A 13,371-nucleotide genomic window follows, 5' to 3' on the forward strand; every position below is an offset into this window, starting at 1 on the left:
ATGGTGCTGGTTGGTAGTTATTCAAACTCGCTTTAACGAGCAAAAATAGAAGTATTAATGAATATACATCTTGCAATTAAGCCTTACTAGTTACTGAGAGCAATCGGGGATCCCCTCGACAAGCGCGTTCATATACAACTTGCAACAAGATAAATTTCTGAGGTCTTGTATTTCTGAAGTGATTAAATTAACATACACGTACTGAATGGCTAGGATATATCATATAATGTTCCATTAAATTATGCAAATTGATATAAGGGCCATGAAATTCCAATTTTATGAGAGAGACGGTCATACTGGTCGTGATAAATTTATTGGTGCTTAACCGGTATGTTTAAATTAAATAAAAAATTGTCAATTTTATTTTTAACTCCGAGAATTACTTCATCATATAATTAAGTATAACGAATGGGTTTTGCATGCAATTAAATGAAATAAAGTGAAGTCTGGAAGCTTTTCAAATGTTAAAGCTTTGCGGTACAAATTTCATAGCAAATTATTTTCAAAGTTAGTAAATTATTTAATCAAATATTGGTATTATAATAATGAATTAACTATTCATGCACAATTAACTATTCTGAAAAGCGTAAGCCGCTTATAGTCGATGGAGCATTTCAATTATATTAAAATTGATTCCACGAGTCTGAGTTGACTTTACATCAGGATTTATTAAAAAGAAATTATCTTCTTCGTTGAAGTCATTAAATCCCGAATTAGGTTTGATATGATTGAACATCCAAATGCAACATAAAATATGAAAATTTCTATTGTAATTATTATTTAGATAATTTCTTGATGCGCGTATAGAGGTTTCTAAAACTCGTGTGTTTTTTCAAATTCTGATTCGTCGGTTCCAGAATTTATGAAAGAAATTATTTTTTCTTAATAAATATTAAATAGATAGATATTTTATGTCGTACCTTTTCGAATTTAAGATTTAACGAATTAAAAGTCTCAAATGAAATTCTTTTGAATAAAGTTTTTTCTAGATGAATAAATACTAATGCGGCAAAATCATTTTAATTATCAATGTCAACAGCAGTATTAATAATATTCGCTACCAAGAGACTGTATACAATTTCTGGGGAATATTCAGAGTACTTGAAAGATATCTCTCGGCAAAGTAATTGACTCATAAATGCAAATTAATGGTTATTAACGTTGCGTAAAGTCAATTAATACCTTACAATTTGTACTGCCGTATCGTTTAGTCGTCCGTTACAGTTTAATTACAACACTCTTGACGATACCCAATAAAAGTTTTTAATTAGCGTACCTCCCGCGCGTTTCCGTTGTCAATTGTCTGTCATGGTTTTATTTCGAACTGACGGAAGATTCTTCCCGCGAGTGTGATTAAACCACCATGTGTGAAGAACAATCGAATAAATGAGGACCCAAAGATCTGCGGCGTCATCATATTATTCTATGTTGTCGATACACGCAAGTTACTCGCTTCGCAGTTATGCGTTCGGAGTGCTGCCACGTAGACGACGTATCGAAGCAGACGATATTGCGTAGACGTATCGTGAATTCCATCCGATTGGTATGCGTGCGCGTCGCGCTCCGTTCGAGAATCAAACTGCAGCGGAATCGCATCTCATTTGAGAATATTTCGTACGTCAACGTTAGAGAGATCCCTCGATAAAACGTTTGCTAACATTCTAAGGCAAATGTTCCAAGAACAAATAAAGAAAAAGAAAAACAATAAAGAAAAATTTAGAAGCCTGAAAAATCAATATTATTGTTAATAAAAAAAATTACTAATATTTATGTCTTTTTATTCATAGATAAAATCGAGGTGCGGATCAAGGTTCCATTTTAGTTGAAAAAAATTGCAGTTAAATTAAATAATTCTGAATAATTCTAGCCAGAATTTTTCATAAAAAAATTTATGCAAAATACTTGTTGAAACAATATCGCTCGCCAATATGTCTCAAACACGTGTGTTAATTCTGCACAAACGAAATAAAGATCGAAAGAAAGCTAAAGCATGTCGATAATCCCGCTTGTGAAAAAAAAAGATTCCGGAAATATGATACACCGTCTTCTCGGAGATGGTGCATGCCACCGCAGAGTTCATTTTCGCACGGCGTTCTCGAGCGCAATCGTGGAATATTCAGCCGCGCTCGAGAGTATCGGGCCTCTCACGCGAGCGGGATGCAAATCGTAAAACCGCTTATGAGACCGAGGGTGTGATGCCGCCGCGAAAGAGAAGAAAACGAGATGCGACGATGGGAGGAGGGGGGGGGAAGAGAGAGGAGTACAGGACGAGGGATTGCGCGGGGAGAGACCGACGCGATTCCGCCCACGAAAGGATGCATTAAACCTCGACAAGCGCGCGCGAGGGTCGTGAAAGCGCGATTTACGCCTCTCCGATCCACCGCCGATCGACCGCCCGCACCTGGGCACCCAAGAGCGATGAATCGAACACGATTATCGATGCATCGCGAATACACTCGTCGCGCTGTGTGTCGCCCGATAATAAATTCTCGACCTTCCCGGATTAGGAGCAGCGTGGCGGAGAGACGAGATCTCACCTTCTCGCTCGGCGATGCTTATAAACGGTTTCTCCGGAGAGGAACCTACTGCTGCAGAGCGAAGCTCTTTTCGCTCGAGGACGTATACACGAGCCGGCGCTTCGTAAGGTTTGCATTAAACTCGAGGAGCGCATTCTTTGATGAAGTCGCTCGACGGATTTTCCTCGCTGAATATTTGATCGCGTCTTTTCGCGTGGCTCCTGAATTTTCGACACTAAATAGCGTTTCTGCACTCTTTGACTATCATTCTTTTTTTCTTCCGTAGGATATACGCCTACTGCTAGCAGTAAAACAAAATTTAATTTGTTCGTTACTGAATATCTTACGCGCCTAATTAATATCACATAAAGGAATAAAGCTTACAGAGATTTTGATAGAATAAATAGATAATAAGATTTTCTTATTTAATTAGAGGGGCTTAGTTTATGGAAGGGCTTATTTCCAACCACTTGCAACTGGAAGGTTATCAGCGTTCCGATTTGAAATAAAGTCGAGATTTCTCGAGGAAACTTGTATATCAGTATAGCGACGTTCTTTTGTAAAACGAGATGTTATTAGTTGAAGAGTCTCCACGTTTCCCAATAATACCGGGGAGATGCAACTTCCATGAGATAGTTGTATTACGTGCTTTATCAAACACAAATTGACACACGCGCGATACAAAGTTGAACCCCCCCCCCCCCCGATTAAATGGACGTCCACCGGAAATGGGAGCTATTTCCGATATCGAAAAAGACGTGAGCGCGAGATTTCGGTGGCATTAGACGCGACACGAGCGTCGATTGGCCGGGTACGCATCTGAGGATCGTCTTCACTACGAGGCAGCTCGTTTCCGAACGTCTTTTCTCAGTGCTCGCCAATAAACGGTCCGGTTGCTTCCTCCAGGGCGCAAAGTCGTTCCGACAAATGGAACCTCTCATAGAGAAAATTGCAATGGCAATCATAAAGCAATACGAAGGAAAAATTGAGCCTCGTAACGCTGTCGTCACTGGTCTCTTGTAAAATTCTTGTTAAAGGCCAAATACTCCGTCTCGCGGTCATCATATTGTATGTTCAGTTACGTCATATCGATATCGACAGAAGCGGAATAAAAGAAAGGAGAGAGTGGATATCTTCCATTTATATGAAATTTAATTATACACGGAGAGAATTTTTTTTCAAATTTACCCTGCAAATCATCTTAATTGTGGAATAATATAGTATTAGGCAAATTTTACTGCGCATTACAATCAATTTTACTGTAAAATCTTATTGTAGTGCACAGTAAAATTTGCCTAAATACTATATTGTCCCACAATTAACATGATTTACAGGGTAAATTTAAAAAAAATCTCTCCGTGTAAAAATCTGAATTTTTGTGAAAAAGACTATATGAAAAAGATATATACGGCAACAGATATAATATTTTTTATTAAGTTTAAGTTTTACAACTGTATAAAAAAATTAATCCAATTTTTTCTGTTGATTGTAATTCAATATTTAAAAAATGTGACAAATTTACATCATTTTATATTTGCTTTTGCATTTTTTCACGGTAAACGAAGTAAATTACTTGAACTTTCCTTACAAGAAAATATTCATTAAAGATAAAAGAATTCTCGTTTAAGTTTCTTTTGTGTCACATAAGGGCTAATTCCGAACTTTCGATAAGCATTTAATATTATATGGACTTATCTGTCTCTTTCGATCTATCATAATATCGCGGCATACAGCGGGGGGGATATAAATCAAAGTTTTCGCATTCGCTCGCCGCCGCAAGGAAACTTTAAGTTTCGCGCTTAATTTAAGTTTGCATATTACGCCCAGCAACAAAATATCAATTAATTCTTGCGAAACTCGTAACCCGTCCGCAAACATCATCTTTCTTATCTGCCCATCGAGATCATAAATCATGAATTTCGTATCAATGTTCGCATCTAGTTCCCCCCTCCCCCTTCCTTATGTGAATATTAAAAATTTCATCTCTCTTTCTCTAAAAATTACTTGCCTACCTGTTCTATTGTATGAAAATCACGTAGCGAAGTTCATCGTACATCAATTAATCTTCGCTCGATCAACAATTTCTCTTTGCCTTAAAAGTGTTACGCAAACACGTAACAAACAATCGCTTCATCGATAACCGCGGCTGCTTCTTTTTATTTCAGTAATTCTAAGGTCATTAATCATGCAGTTTTTTTAAATTTAGTAGATTCTAAAGTCCGTGCATAATCATGCGCGTAATTTTGCAGTTTACACGGTTTTGCTTCTCCGCGCCGCACGAGCGAAAAATAATCTCTCGCTCGTTAAAAATTCCAAGTGTCGCTCCTTGAAGCTTTTCGATCTGTATACAGCTGGTACGAGGACCAGGGGATTTATTTCCGCAAAAAGCAAAAGATTGGTATTCATATCAGGGAATACACTTCGGGGGTAAGCGGCTTTCTGTGTAAGTAAGAATGGAGTAAAGGTACTCACGTTAGCGGTGTCGTCGAGTTTCCGCTTCCACGCATCGCTACGTTCGATTAAAGCGTTCCACTGCTCGGAAAGTTTATTCACTTCGCGGCGAATGCTCCGCGTCAATTCGCGCGCCTGCTCCTCGGCGCTTCTGTATCCTCTGGAATCACCGTCCAATTCTCTGCCTGCTATAGAAAAGGCAAATAGAAAATAAATCGTTAAACGTTTCCCGTTAAACAAACCTGCAAAGTTTCTAGCTTTCATTCCGTCTCTGAACTTTCGTTATTTCACATCTATATTTTATAATCAAAGTATTTCGTATTATTAAATATCAAATTTGTGTTAAAATATTGAAAAAATAAAGGACACGCGATTCGTTCACTTGGCAAAATTTCTCTGATCCCTAACATAATATTCGTAAAGTCGCCAAGTAACGAACGCATCGAAGAACACATCTTTCCAGCATGACTTTACGCTCAGTTAAATACGAGCGTATATATTTGTCAAAGAAACGAAAAGGCCGAATCGATCGAATCGCCGTAAAAATACATGTATCTCCTTTCTGATTCCTCAGCGCTGTCGATCGATAAATTCACGTGGCGGAGGGACGATCAAACGCTGATGCGCACAGGGTGAATCGCGGCGATGGCCAGCTGGGCAGCATCGTGAACATAAATCAACATAACACGCGGTAGATAGGAAGTCAGCGAGCGCGGGCATATAGGTGTACGGCGTCGCCGTTATCAATGCTAAACATGCACATAAAAACTGTCCACCGCATGATACGATGCGTGATTCATAGGACAATTAATTCCCGATAGGCTCGGGATAACTCGCGGGAGTTATCCCGAGTTCACGTCGTTTCTACGCTTCGTTACGCGCGGCTTCCTGGATGACATAGGAGAGAAAAAAAATCGCATAAAAGGATTTCTTGCGAATCTACGTTGGGCGCCGGTAATCAACGCGCCACCTCGGCATTTTTACGGGTTCCCGTGCGAGATACGCGCGGCAGTAAATCCCGCGTTAGAGGCGCGCCGACGATATTAAAAGATGGGAAAAGCGATTTGCGATCAGAGTGGGACGTCAGGCGCGGTCGCGATTATCTTCCGCGTCACGTGGCATTGATCGATCAATCTGGGAACCTGGTTAATGGATGACAAGCCGCGGAAAAGCGCGGCGCATGTCTGCCGCGTGCGGAAAATGAGAGTAGTTTGTTGCAATAACTACTCGCGCATATGTCGCATCACTTTGCGCGAACACGCGCGCGCGTCATCGCTGGCGCCCCCGACGCGTTTGTGATAATTGATAGTTATTATTTCGGTGGCACGAACGAAGCAAATACAAGGCTGCATTAATCCTCGTATGATCCCTTTTCGTTGTAAATATTCCATCTGACGAAGGGAGCATTAAAAAGATAAATTCGATTTGTAACTTCATCGCTCGCCGCGTCATAGATATTTTAAAATTTCGATGAAAGATAAAAGATTTCAATTCAAAGAAAAATCAAATATTTTAACCGGCGGTGAAAAAATTTACGTCGCGTTTCAAGTCCCGCAATTTTTTCATCAACGTGATTTTCAGAGTTTTATATAATAAAATTTATCGGAGACACCTACAACCGTTTTTCCTGGTAGATAACTCGATGCCCGCTATCGAGCTGTCATCCGGACGCGGTAAAACTTGCGGCGCCAAAGAAATCGGAGAGATAAAGAAACTTTTTATTTCGTATCTCTGAATCGATTCGAGCCACTCTCGATAAGAAATGCGCGCGATCTAACGTTTTCTTTCTACGCCATTGGGTGCCGGTCTCTCGACGGAGGGAGACCGGCGTGGAATGGAATCGTCGGGCTGGTGATGTAGCTTCTCCGCGATGCAAAAGGAGTGGCGGTGTCGAAAAGCCGGAACGACCGCGTGGAAACAACAAGACGGATCGGACGAAAAAAGAACATTTCTCCGAAAGTAGTCTGTTGAACGAATTGAATTAGGCGACCGTGCTCTTCGTCCCTGGGCCATCTATTCAACAGTTGACGCTCTACTTTCCGGGCACGTACGCCACTAGTTTATCTAGCTCTCACTCGCTGACTTCCCACCTTCGTCTCTATCCACATCCCCCAAATGTCCCGCTAATTCTTTCCTCCATCGCCGCCACATCCAGATTTTCCAGGAAGTGGAAAATGGGTGACTGTGGAAGTAACGGTGAGATTTTCCAGAAAGCGGAACGTATATAAATCCCGTTGATGCTATTGAACCGTATGAAAAAAAAGATAAAAACGCTTTATATGAAATCCAAAATTTTCATTCTGTTTCGCGTTAGCAAACTGTAAAGTTTAAAAATTTTCGGCCACAAAATATAAAAAAAGATAATAAAATGAAACAATCAGTTTTATTATTCAATATTATTATTCTTTATTTAAAGATACTTTTTGAATAAATTTTTTTTATTAATTAATATAATCATTTTTTATTTCAATACATTTTTTAGAACGCTGAATTAATTTTTGTTACTAAAAGAATATTCAGAATTTTTATTCTTAAAGTGATTTAATTGAGAAGATTATTTCTTCGATATTGATACTTTCTTTTCCTGCAAATCAGACTTCAATTTTCAAAATCGAAGTAATTATTTAGTGATTATTTTTTATTTTCAAAATTTGATTTGCGTGAAAAAAATTATTTGTAATAAAAAATGATCTTCGCAATGTTAAATCATATCTTAATCATGTTTTAAAAACACAAATTCAAAATAAAATTAATTCATTGTTTTAAAAAATGCATTGAAATAATAAGTGATTATGATAAAAACGGTTGTAAAATAAAAATGGCTGTTTCTTATCACCTTTTTATATCCTTAAATGGGTAACTTTTTTAAACTTTACTATACATAAATATAATTCACGATATGAATTAACTCATTTTAGAATTTATATATTTATTTAAATATATTATCAAATATGTAGAAGAGTGAGAAGAATATATATCACAAGCGACGATTTTGATTTATTTATGTTTTATAAGAACTTTATTGAAATATATATGTTACTCAAAACAATTATAGAATTACATTTTCTTAAAAATCCATAATATCTAAAGATACATCTGACATTTTTAAAATTCTTCTCAATATCCAAACTTTATTTTTAGCACATTGAAGCATTTTTAGTTACCAGAATTCAGATGTAAGATTTCTATTCTATTTGACAGAGCCTGACAATATTAGAGAATTACATATTTCTAACTGCGATAGCCGACATTAAGAAAAGACAAATTAATTCTCGATCAACTATTTTCTATTTGATCAATCATTCTAAAAAGGAATTATTGACGCGCGTGTTCTAGTAAGACGTATAATCAAATCGTTTTCAATTCGTGAATTACAAAAATGTACGCAAAGTGCAAAAATGGACAACCCAGAAACATGAAGGATCTATCAAACATCTTACTTTTTTTTTCAGATAAAAAGAATTTAATCGATTTTGATAAAAGTGATACGTCGAAAAGGTTTTCACGTCATTTTGCAATATAATAGTTAATTAAAAATAACAATCCAAATATATAATATCTTATTCTATTGCAAGACACTTCAAGACCTAAAATAGTAAGTTCGACTTTCCGGCGAATAAAAGACAAAGCCGATAAGCTTCGCGCGAGAGTCCGAAATTCCGGCTGCGCTCCGATCGGGAGCCGCGAATCCCCCGTTCGCGGATAATCCATCCCGACGAATTCAACGTCGATATTGTATAATCCGGCCTTACAGCGCGCGCGATGTTATTTCGCCAGAAATTTATCGACGTCGACCGGCCTGGTTACACCCGATGCCGCGCACGTTTCGCGAAACGTGACTACCTACGGAATGAGCGAAATCGCGCGCGGCCGCCGCCGGAGTTGCTCGCTCGCAGGAGCCGCTTCACGTTATTGGGATCGAATCTGTTCTACGCAGGGCGAAGCTACATCGTTATGGTTATTCCGGGGTCTTACGTCTCGGATATTACACGCGGCACGGTGAATGACAATGACCGCCGCTTCCGACCGCGGTATCGCATATGTATATGAAGAATAAATCTTGTATACTATATGAACTAACTGCCATGAGATTACACCATTCGCAATTTGGGTGAGAAAGTGGAAGTTGTTCTGTTATTAGTATTGTAATATATGCTGTTACAAATTACGTATAACACGAATTTACAACACTACAAGGAGAGAATTTTATTTTAAAATTTACCCTGAAAACCATGTTTATCGTAAGACAACATAGTATTTCGACAAATTTTATTGTACACGACAATAAATTTGTTGTAATATATACATAAAATTCGTCAAATAAGAATGATATAATATATAGTATAATTTTTATACAATATGTTGATATGATATATTTTATAATCATGAACGATTATAAAATAAAATAAGTGCAAATATAATGATTGTATGATAAATTGAATATATCTGCTTGGAAATTTTGAAAATATTGCTGTAGAAATTTATTTGCACTTTTAGGTTTATTTACACTATATTTTAGAAAAAAAATATAGTAAACAATAATAGATTGCAAATAATGTAGATTATTGATTTTGATAGCATATTAATCTCACTATATTGATATAACATCGCAATTCAATATAGTCTGTTATATACAGGACGATAGCAAACTGACAAACGAGTTTGCGGGAATACATTTCGAAAGTAATTAGACCACGTTTTGACGAAGACTAATGAACTTACCGTCGAAACTTGCTTAAATTATCATCGGTTGTTACTGTTTGGCTATTTCGATATTTTGCGTCAATCGCGCGATATTCTGATAAACGATAATAATAACTACTATCGTATATCGACGTGGATGCATGTGTGTTAATTCAAAGCGTATCGAATAATATTCTAATGAGGATTAACGAACGATTCGCACATTAATTGCACACACAAATATCAATACTCTCCTCTTTCCGCTATTTCTCGTTATCGAAAAATATACACGACCACAATAGAGACATCATACAAACATTCTTGTGGATTCCATAAACATTCGGTCGTCAATAATCGATTAAAACATAGAGGAAGTTGCAACGGAAACTTTATTATTATTTCTATCATCCTGTGGACTTCATAATCTCTTCGTTTTGCGAAAGTTTGACGGAATAATGTAGAAAAATATTAAAAAACCGTAAAATTAATTAGAAATATTTTTAGACAAGCAGAATAATTACGAGAGTAGCGGAGCACTTGTGGGGGTTAGTATGCCAAGTGCTAAGAGGGAGAACGCAGAATCCTTCAAAGTTCAAATCTCAATCGACGCCGTTAATTTCATCGGTCCTACAATAATTTCCTGGGATAAGAAGCAAGCAAAAAGCCGAGTGTACAATAACAATCATCAATCGATACAAAATACTTTAATTTTTTTCAGCCATTTTACTGATTCGTTTAAATCGTTCAAATAGTTTAAAATAATTCATTTTACAAATTTTATGCCATATTTAAAATCGTTTATCCGCATTACTTTATAATACATATGTCGCTATACTGTATTTTTCAATTTTTTTACTAATTAGTTTAAACATTTTTTTTATTTAAGTGAATAATTTTGCATATAATTTTAATTTTATTTGTAATTAGCGATCAAAAAATTCCTTTATCCTGTATATTTTATTTTTCATATATTATTGCTATATAACATGAGAGTGAAAATTGAAGAGGTAATTGCTCTTAAAATCGCTGAGCAAAAAAAAGACATAAGTGAAATATTTTTCATAGTTTCACATTTGTTAAATTTGAAAGAAATCAGAGTATATCACTCGGGTAGATCTACTTATAAGTTAAAGATTTCGATTTCGTCTTCAACTTGCTTTAGAGATTGCGCGTGGTCCAGGGAATAAATTTCTTAATTGATCCGAAAATAATACCAACGATAAAATAAGACCAACGAGACCAACGCATTGCTCACAGGAAAAAATATTATAGCATCCTTTATTAGTCCGTATTTCGAAGTCATAAAAAGAGCGACTTGCAGCACGCGCCTCTGGTACATGCGCGTACCTGGTAGGCAGAGTATTTAATCCGTGACTTTTCATATCATCTCCTTCTCACACACAATTCTTTTTTTCTCAAATAACATAAATAAATCCTCGGGATTTGATAATATTTAAAAGTCCAGTTTGTTAATAGTAACCGTAATGAAAAGGTGCAATAAATATTTCTTATTGGCTGAAGTAATAGCTAAGAGAGAAAGAAAGAGAGAGAGAGAGAGAGAAACGACACTATAAGAGCAGGTCGTGCTTTCCTTCGGGACTCCAGTAAATTCCACCTACAAGTTTCCGGTCCCCCCCTCGGGGACGTCTTTCCTAAAGCTCCCTATCCATCGGTACCGATGTACTACGATACTTCTAATTCGATTGAAAACCCCACGTGACTCGCGACAGAGTTACGTTTACCTAGCCAAGTAAACTTTTTTCTAGCTGACGCAGCACAAATAGTCGCCTTATTAAGAAAAAGCGGAAACATTGAATAAACATATTATAAACATGTTTATAAATATAGTGAAGAATTTTTAAACAAAAAACAAAAATAGAAAAAAGAGACTAATTTATTTACTTGTCTAACGTTTCAAAGTTATTATAAAAGAAAAATATTGATAGCTCTTTTCACTTCCTTTAGTTCTTCCTACATGTACAATTTTCCGGATATAACAAGACATTCTCAAAAGCTTTGAACTTACAGTAAATAAACCTAACGCTTCTTTTTTGATAGTTACACATTACGTTGGAAAATAATTCTGACCAATGAAAAGTATAGAATAAAGGCAAGGAAACTAACAATAAGATTATTTTAGATCAAATCTATATTACGTCATGTAAGATGTAATTCGCGATATCCGTAAAATGTAAATGGAATTATTGGAAATAAAATCTCCGCGCACATTAAATTGCGAATAAATCAAAGAAATCAAATTCATCTCGATGTATTATTTAGTGTTTCCCTTCATTTTTCCCGTTCTTCCTCAATCAGAGACGATGCAACATGAATAAAACATCTCGTCTAAATTTTACAACTTTCGGAATTGCTGATACAGAACGAAAACTGGAAAAGTGTACACTTGTAGCTGATTTCGAAACCCTTCATATCGGTTCCCGATAGAGTTGCGTTAACGCCGCCCACTAGAAGTTTTATCCCCGAATCGAATACTTGAAACGATATTACGATGTAATATGATACCATACAAAAAAAGAATTGTTCGCAATAATTACATAAAGGACACCCGTATAACTATCTACGTTACATTATACAAAGGATTATCCCTCAGATATAAATAATAAAGAAAAAATTGTAAATGGGAAATTATATCTAAAATTTTTAATATTTATATGCATTTTCAATGAAATGTAGGATTTTCACACGTACGTTCATTAAAACGTATCTTAATTGTTAGCTAAAAATAATTAATGACCAAAATAATAAATTCCTGAATCTCACATTGGAGTTTATTAAACTTTTTACATATTTCAATAATAAAATATAAATTTTAATTGATAGGGATTTTTGTATTTTTGCACTTAGTTCTGCGTGCATCTTTATATTTTCACGTGTATTTTTCTACGTTCATGTATTTTCACGTATTCTGTATTCTGTATATTCGCGCTTACTATGTGAACGTGTTTTTGTTATTTTGATTTCGCCAGTCGCTTGCCAGACTTCCTAGTAAGTGGACAAAGAAAGCTTGGGACCACAGTCTACGGAGAAAAGAAAGTTGAGACAAATATGAGGAGAGTTAAGTTTGAGTTGTGCTCGCGGCGTGCAATAGAATAGTTCCACTCTCTTTCTTCTCTTTTCTTTTTTAATTTTATATCGGCACACCGCACTCCTTTCCCCCCCCTCGCCACTCCCCTCAGTGTTTTTTTTTCATGATTGATATGTGGAGGATTACTTGTCGCAAATTCACAAAGTAAATAAACATAATTCCCGTACCTCGCGTCAGATATCTACCGGGTTTTCTTAATATCCGCCTTTTCGGCGAAGCGGGATTACGTAAATGAAATATTCAGGGCGTCGCAGTTACGCGAGTTCCTCGCCCTTGCCGCGCTTGAAAAAGAGAACGACAGTAAAGAATGAAGCTCGTTTCTGGTCTCGCGGGTTAGGCTGGCAGAGCCCGAGAGTGGAAAAAGAAAGAAAACGCAAAATATTTCTGCGCGGCCTTTCAGTCAGGGAATCCCAGTGCAAGCAGAATCGGCAGTTGTTCTTAGATTTTTATCGCGGCACGAAATTCTCTACTGGCGCGGAAATTCACGAAGGGAAAATGTGTGAATTATTAAAACGCAGTTCGCAAGTTTCTATGTAGAGAAAGGTTAAATGAAATTTTTCTTATATTCGCGACAAGATCAACTGATCGTTTTCACTACAATTCAAGTGAAATTTT

At 36.6% G+C, this 13,371-nt stretch overlaps 1 protein-coding gene across 11 annotated transcripts in view; it reads right to left on the reverse strand.

Moving 5' to 3' along the window:
* The window catches only part of LOC105459190 (dystrophin, isoforms A/C/F/G/H-like), a 440,003-nt gene that overhangs the window by 58,286 nt on the left and 368,346 nt on the right, over positions 1-13,371 (reverse strand). For all 11 annotated transcript variants that reach the window (XM_011704998.1, XM_011704999.1, XM_011705006.1 and 8 more), the window contains one exon: positions 4,989-5,155. In XM_011704998.1, coding sequence (XP_011703300.1) covers positions 4,989-5,155 — 167 coding nt within the window. The remainder of the gene's footprint in view (positions 1-4,988; positions 5,156-13,371) is intronic.

This window comes from Wasmannia auropunctata, unplaced genomic scaffold, assembly GCF_000956235.1.
Source record: "Wasmannia auropunctata unplaced genomic scaffold, wasmannia.A_1.0 LD334204.1, whole genome shotgun sequence".
NCBI lineage: Eukaryota > Metazoa > Arthropoda > Insecta > Hymenoptera > Formicidae > Wasmannia > Wasmannia auropunctata.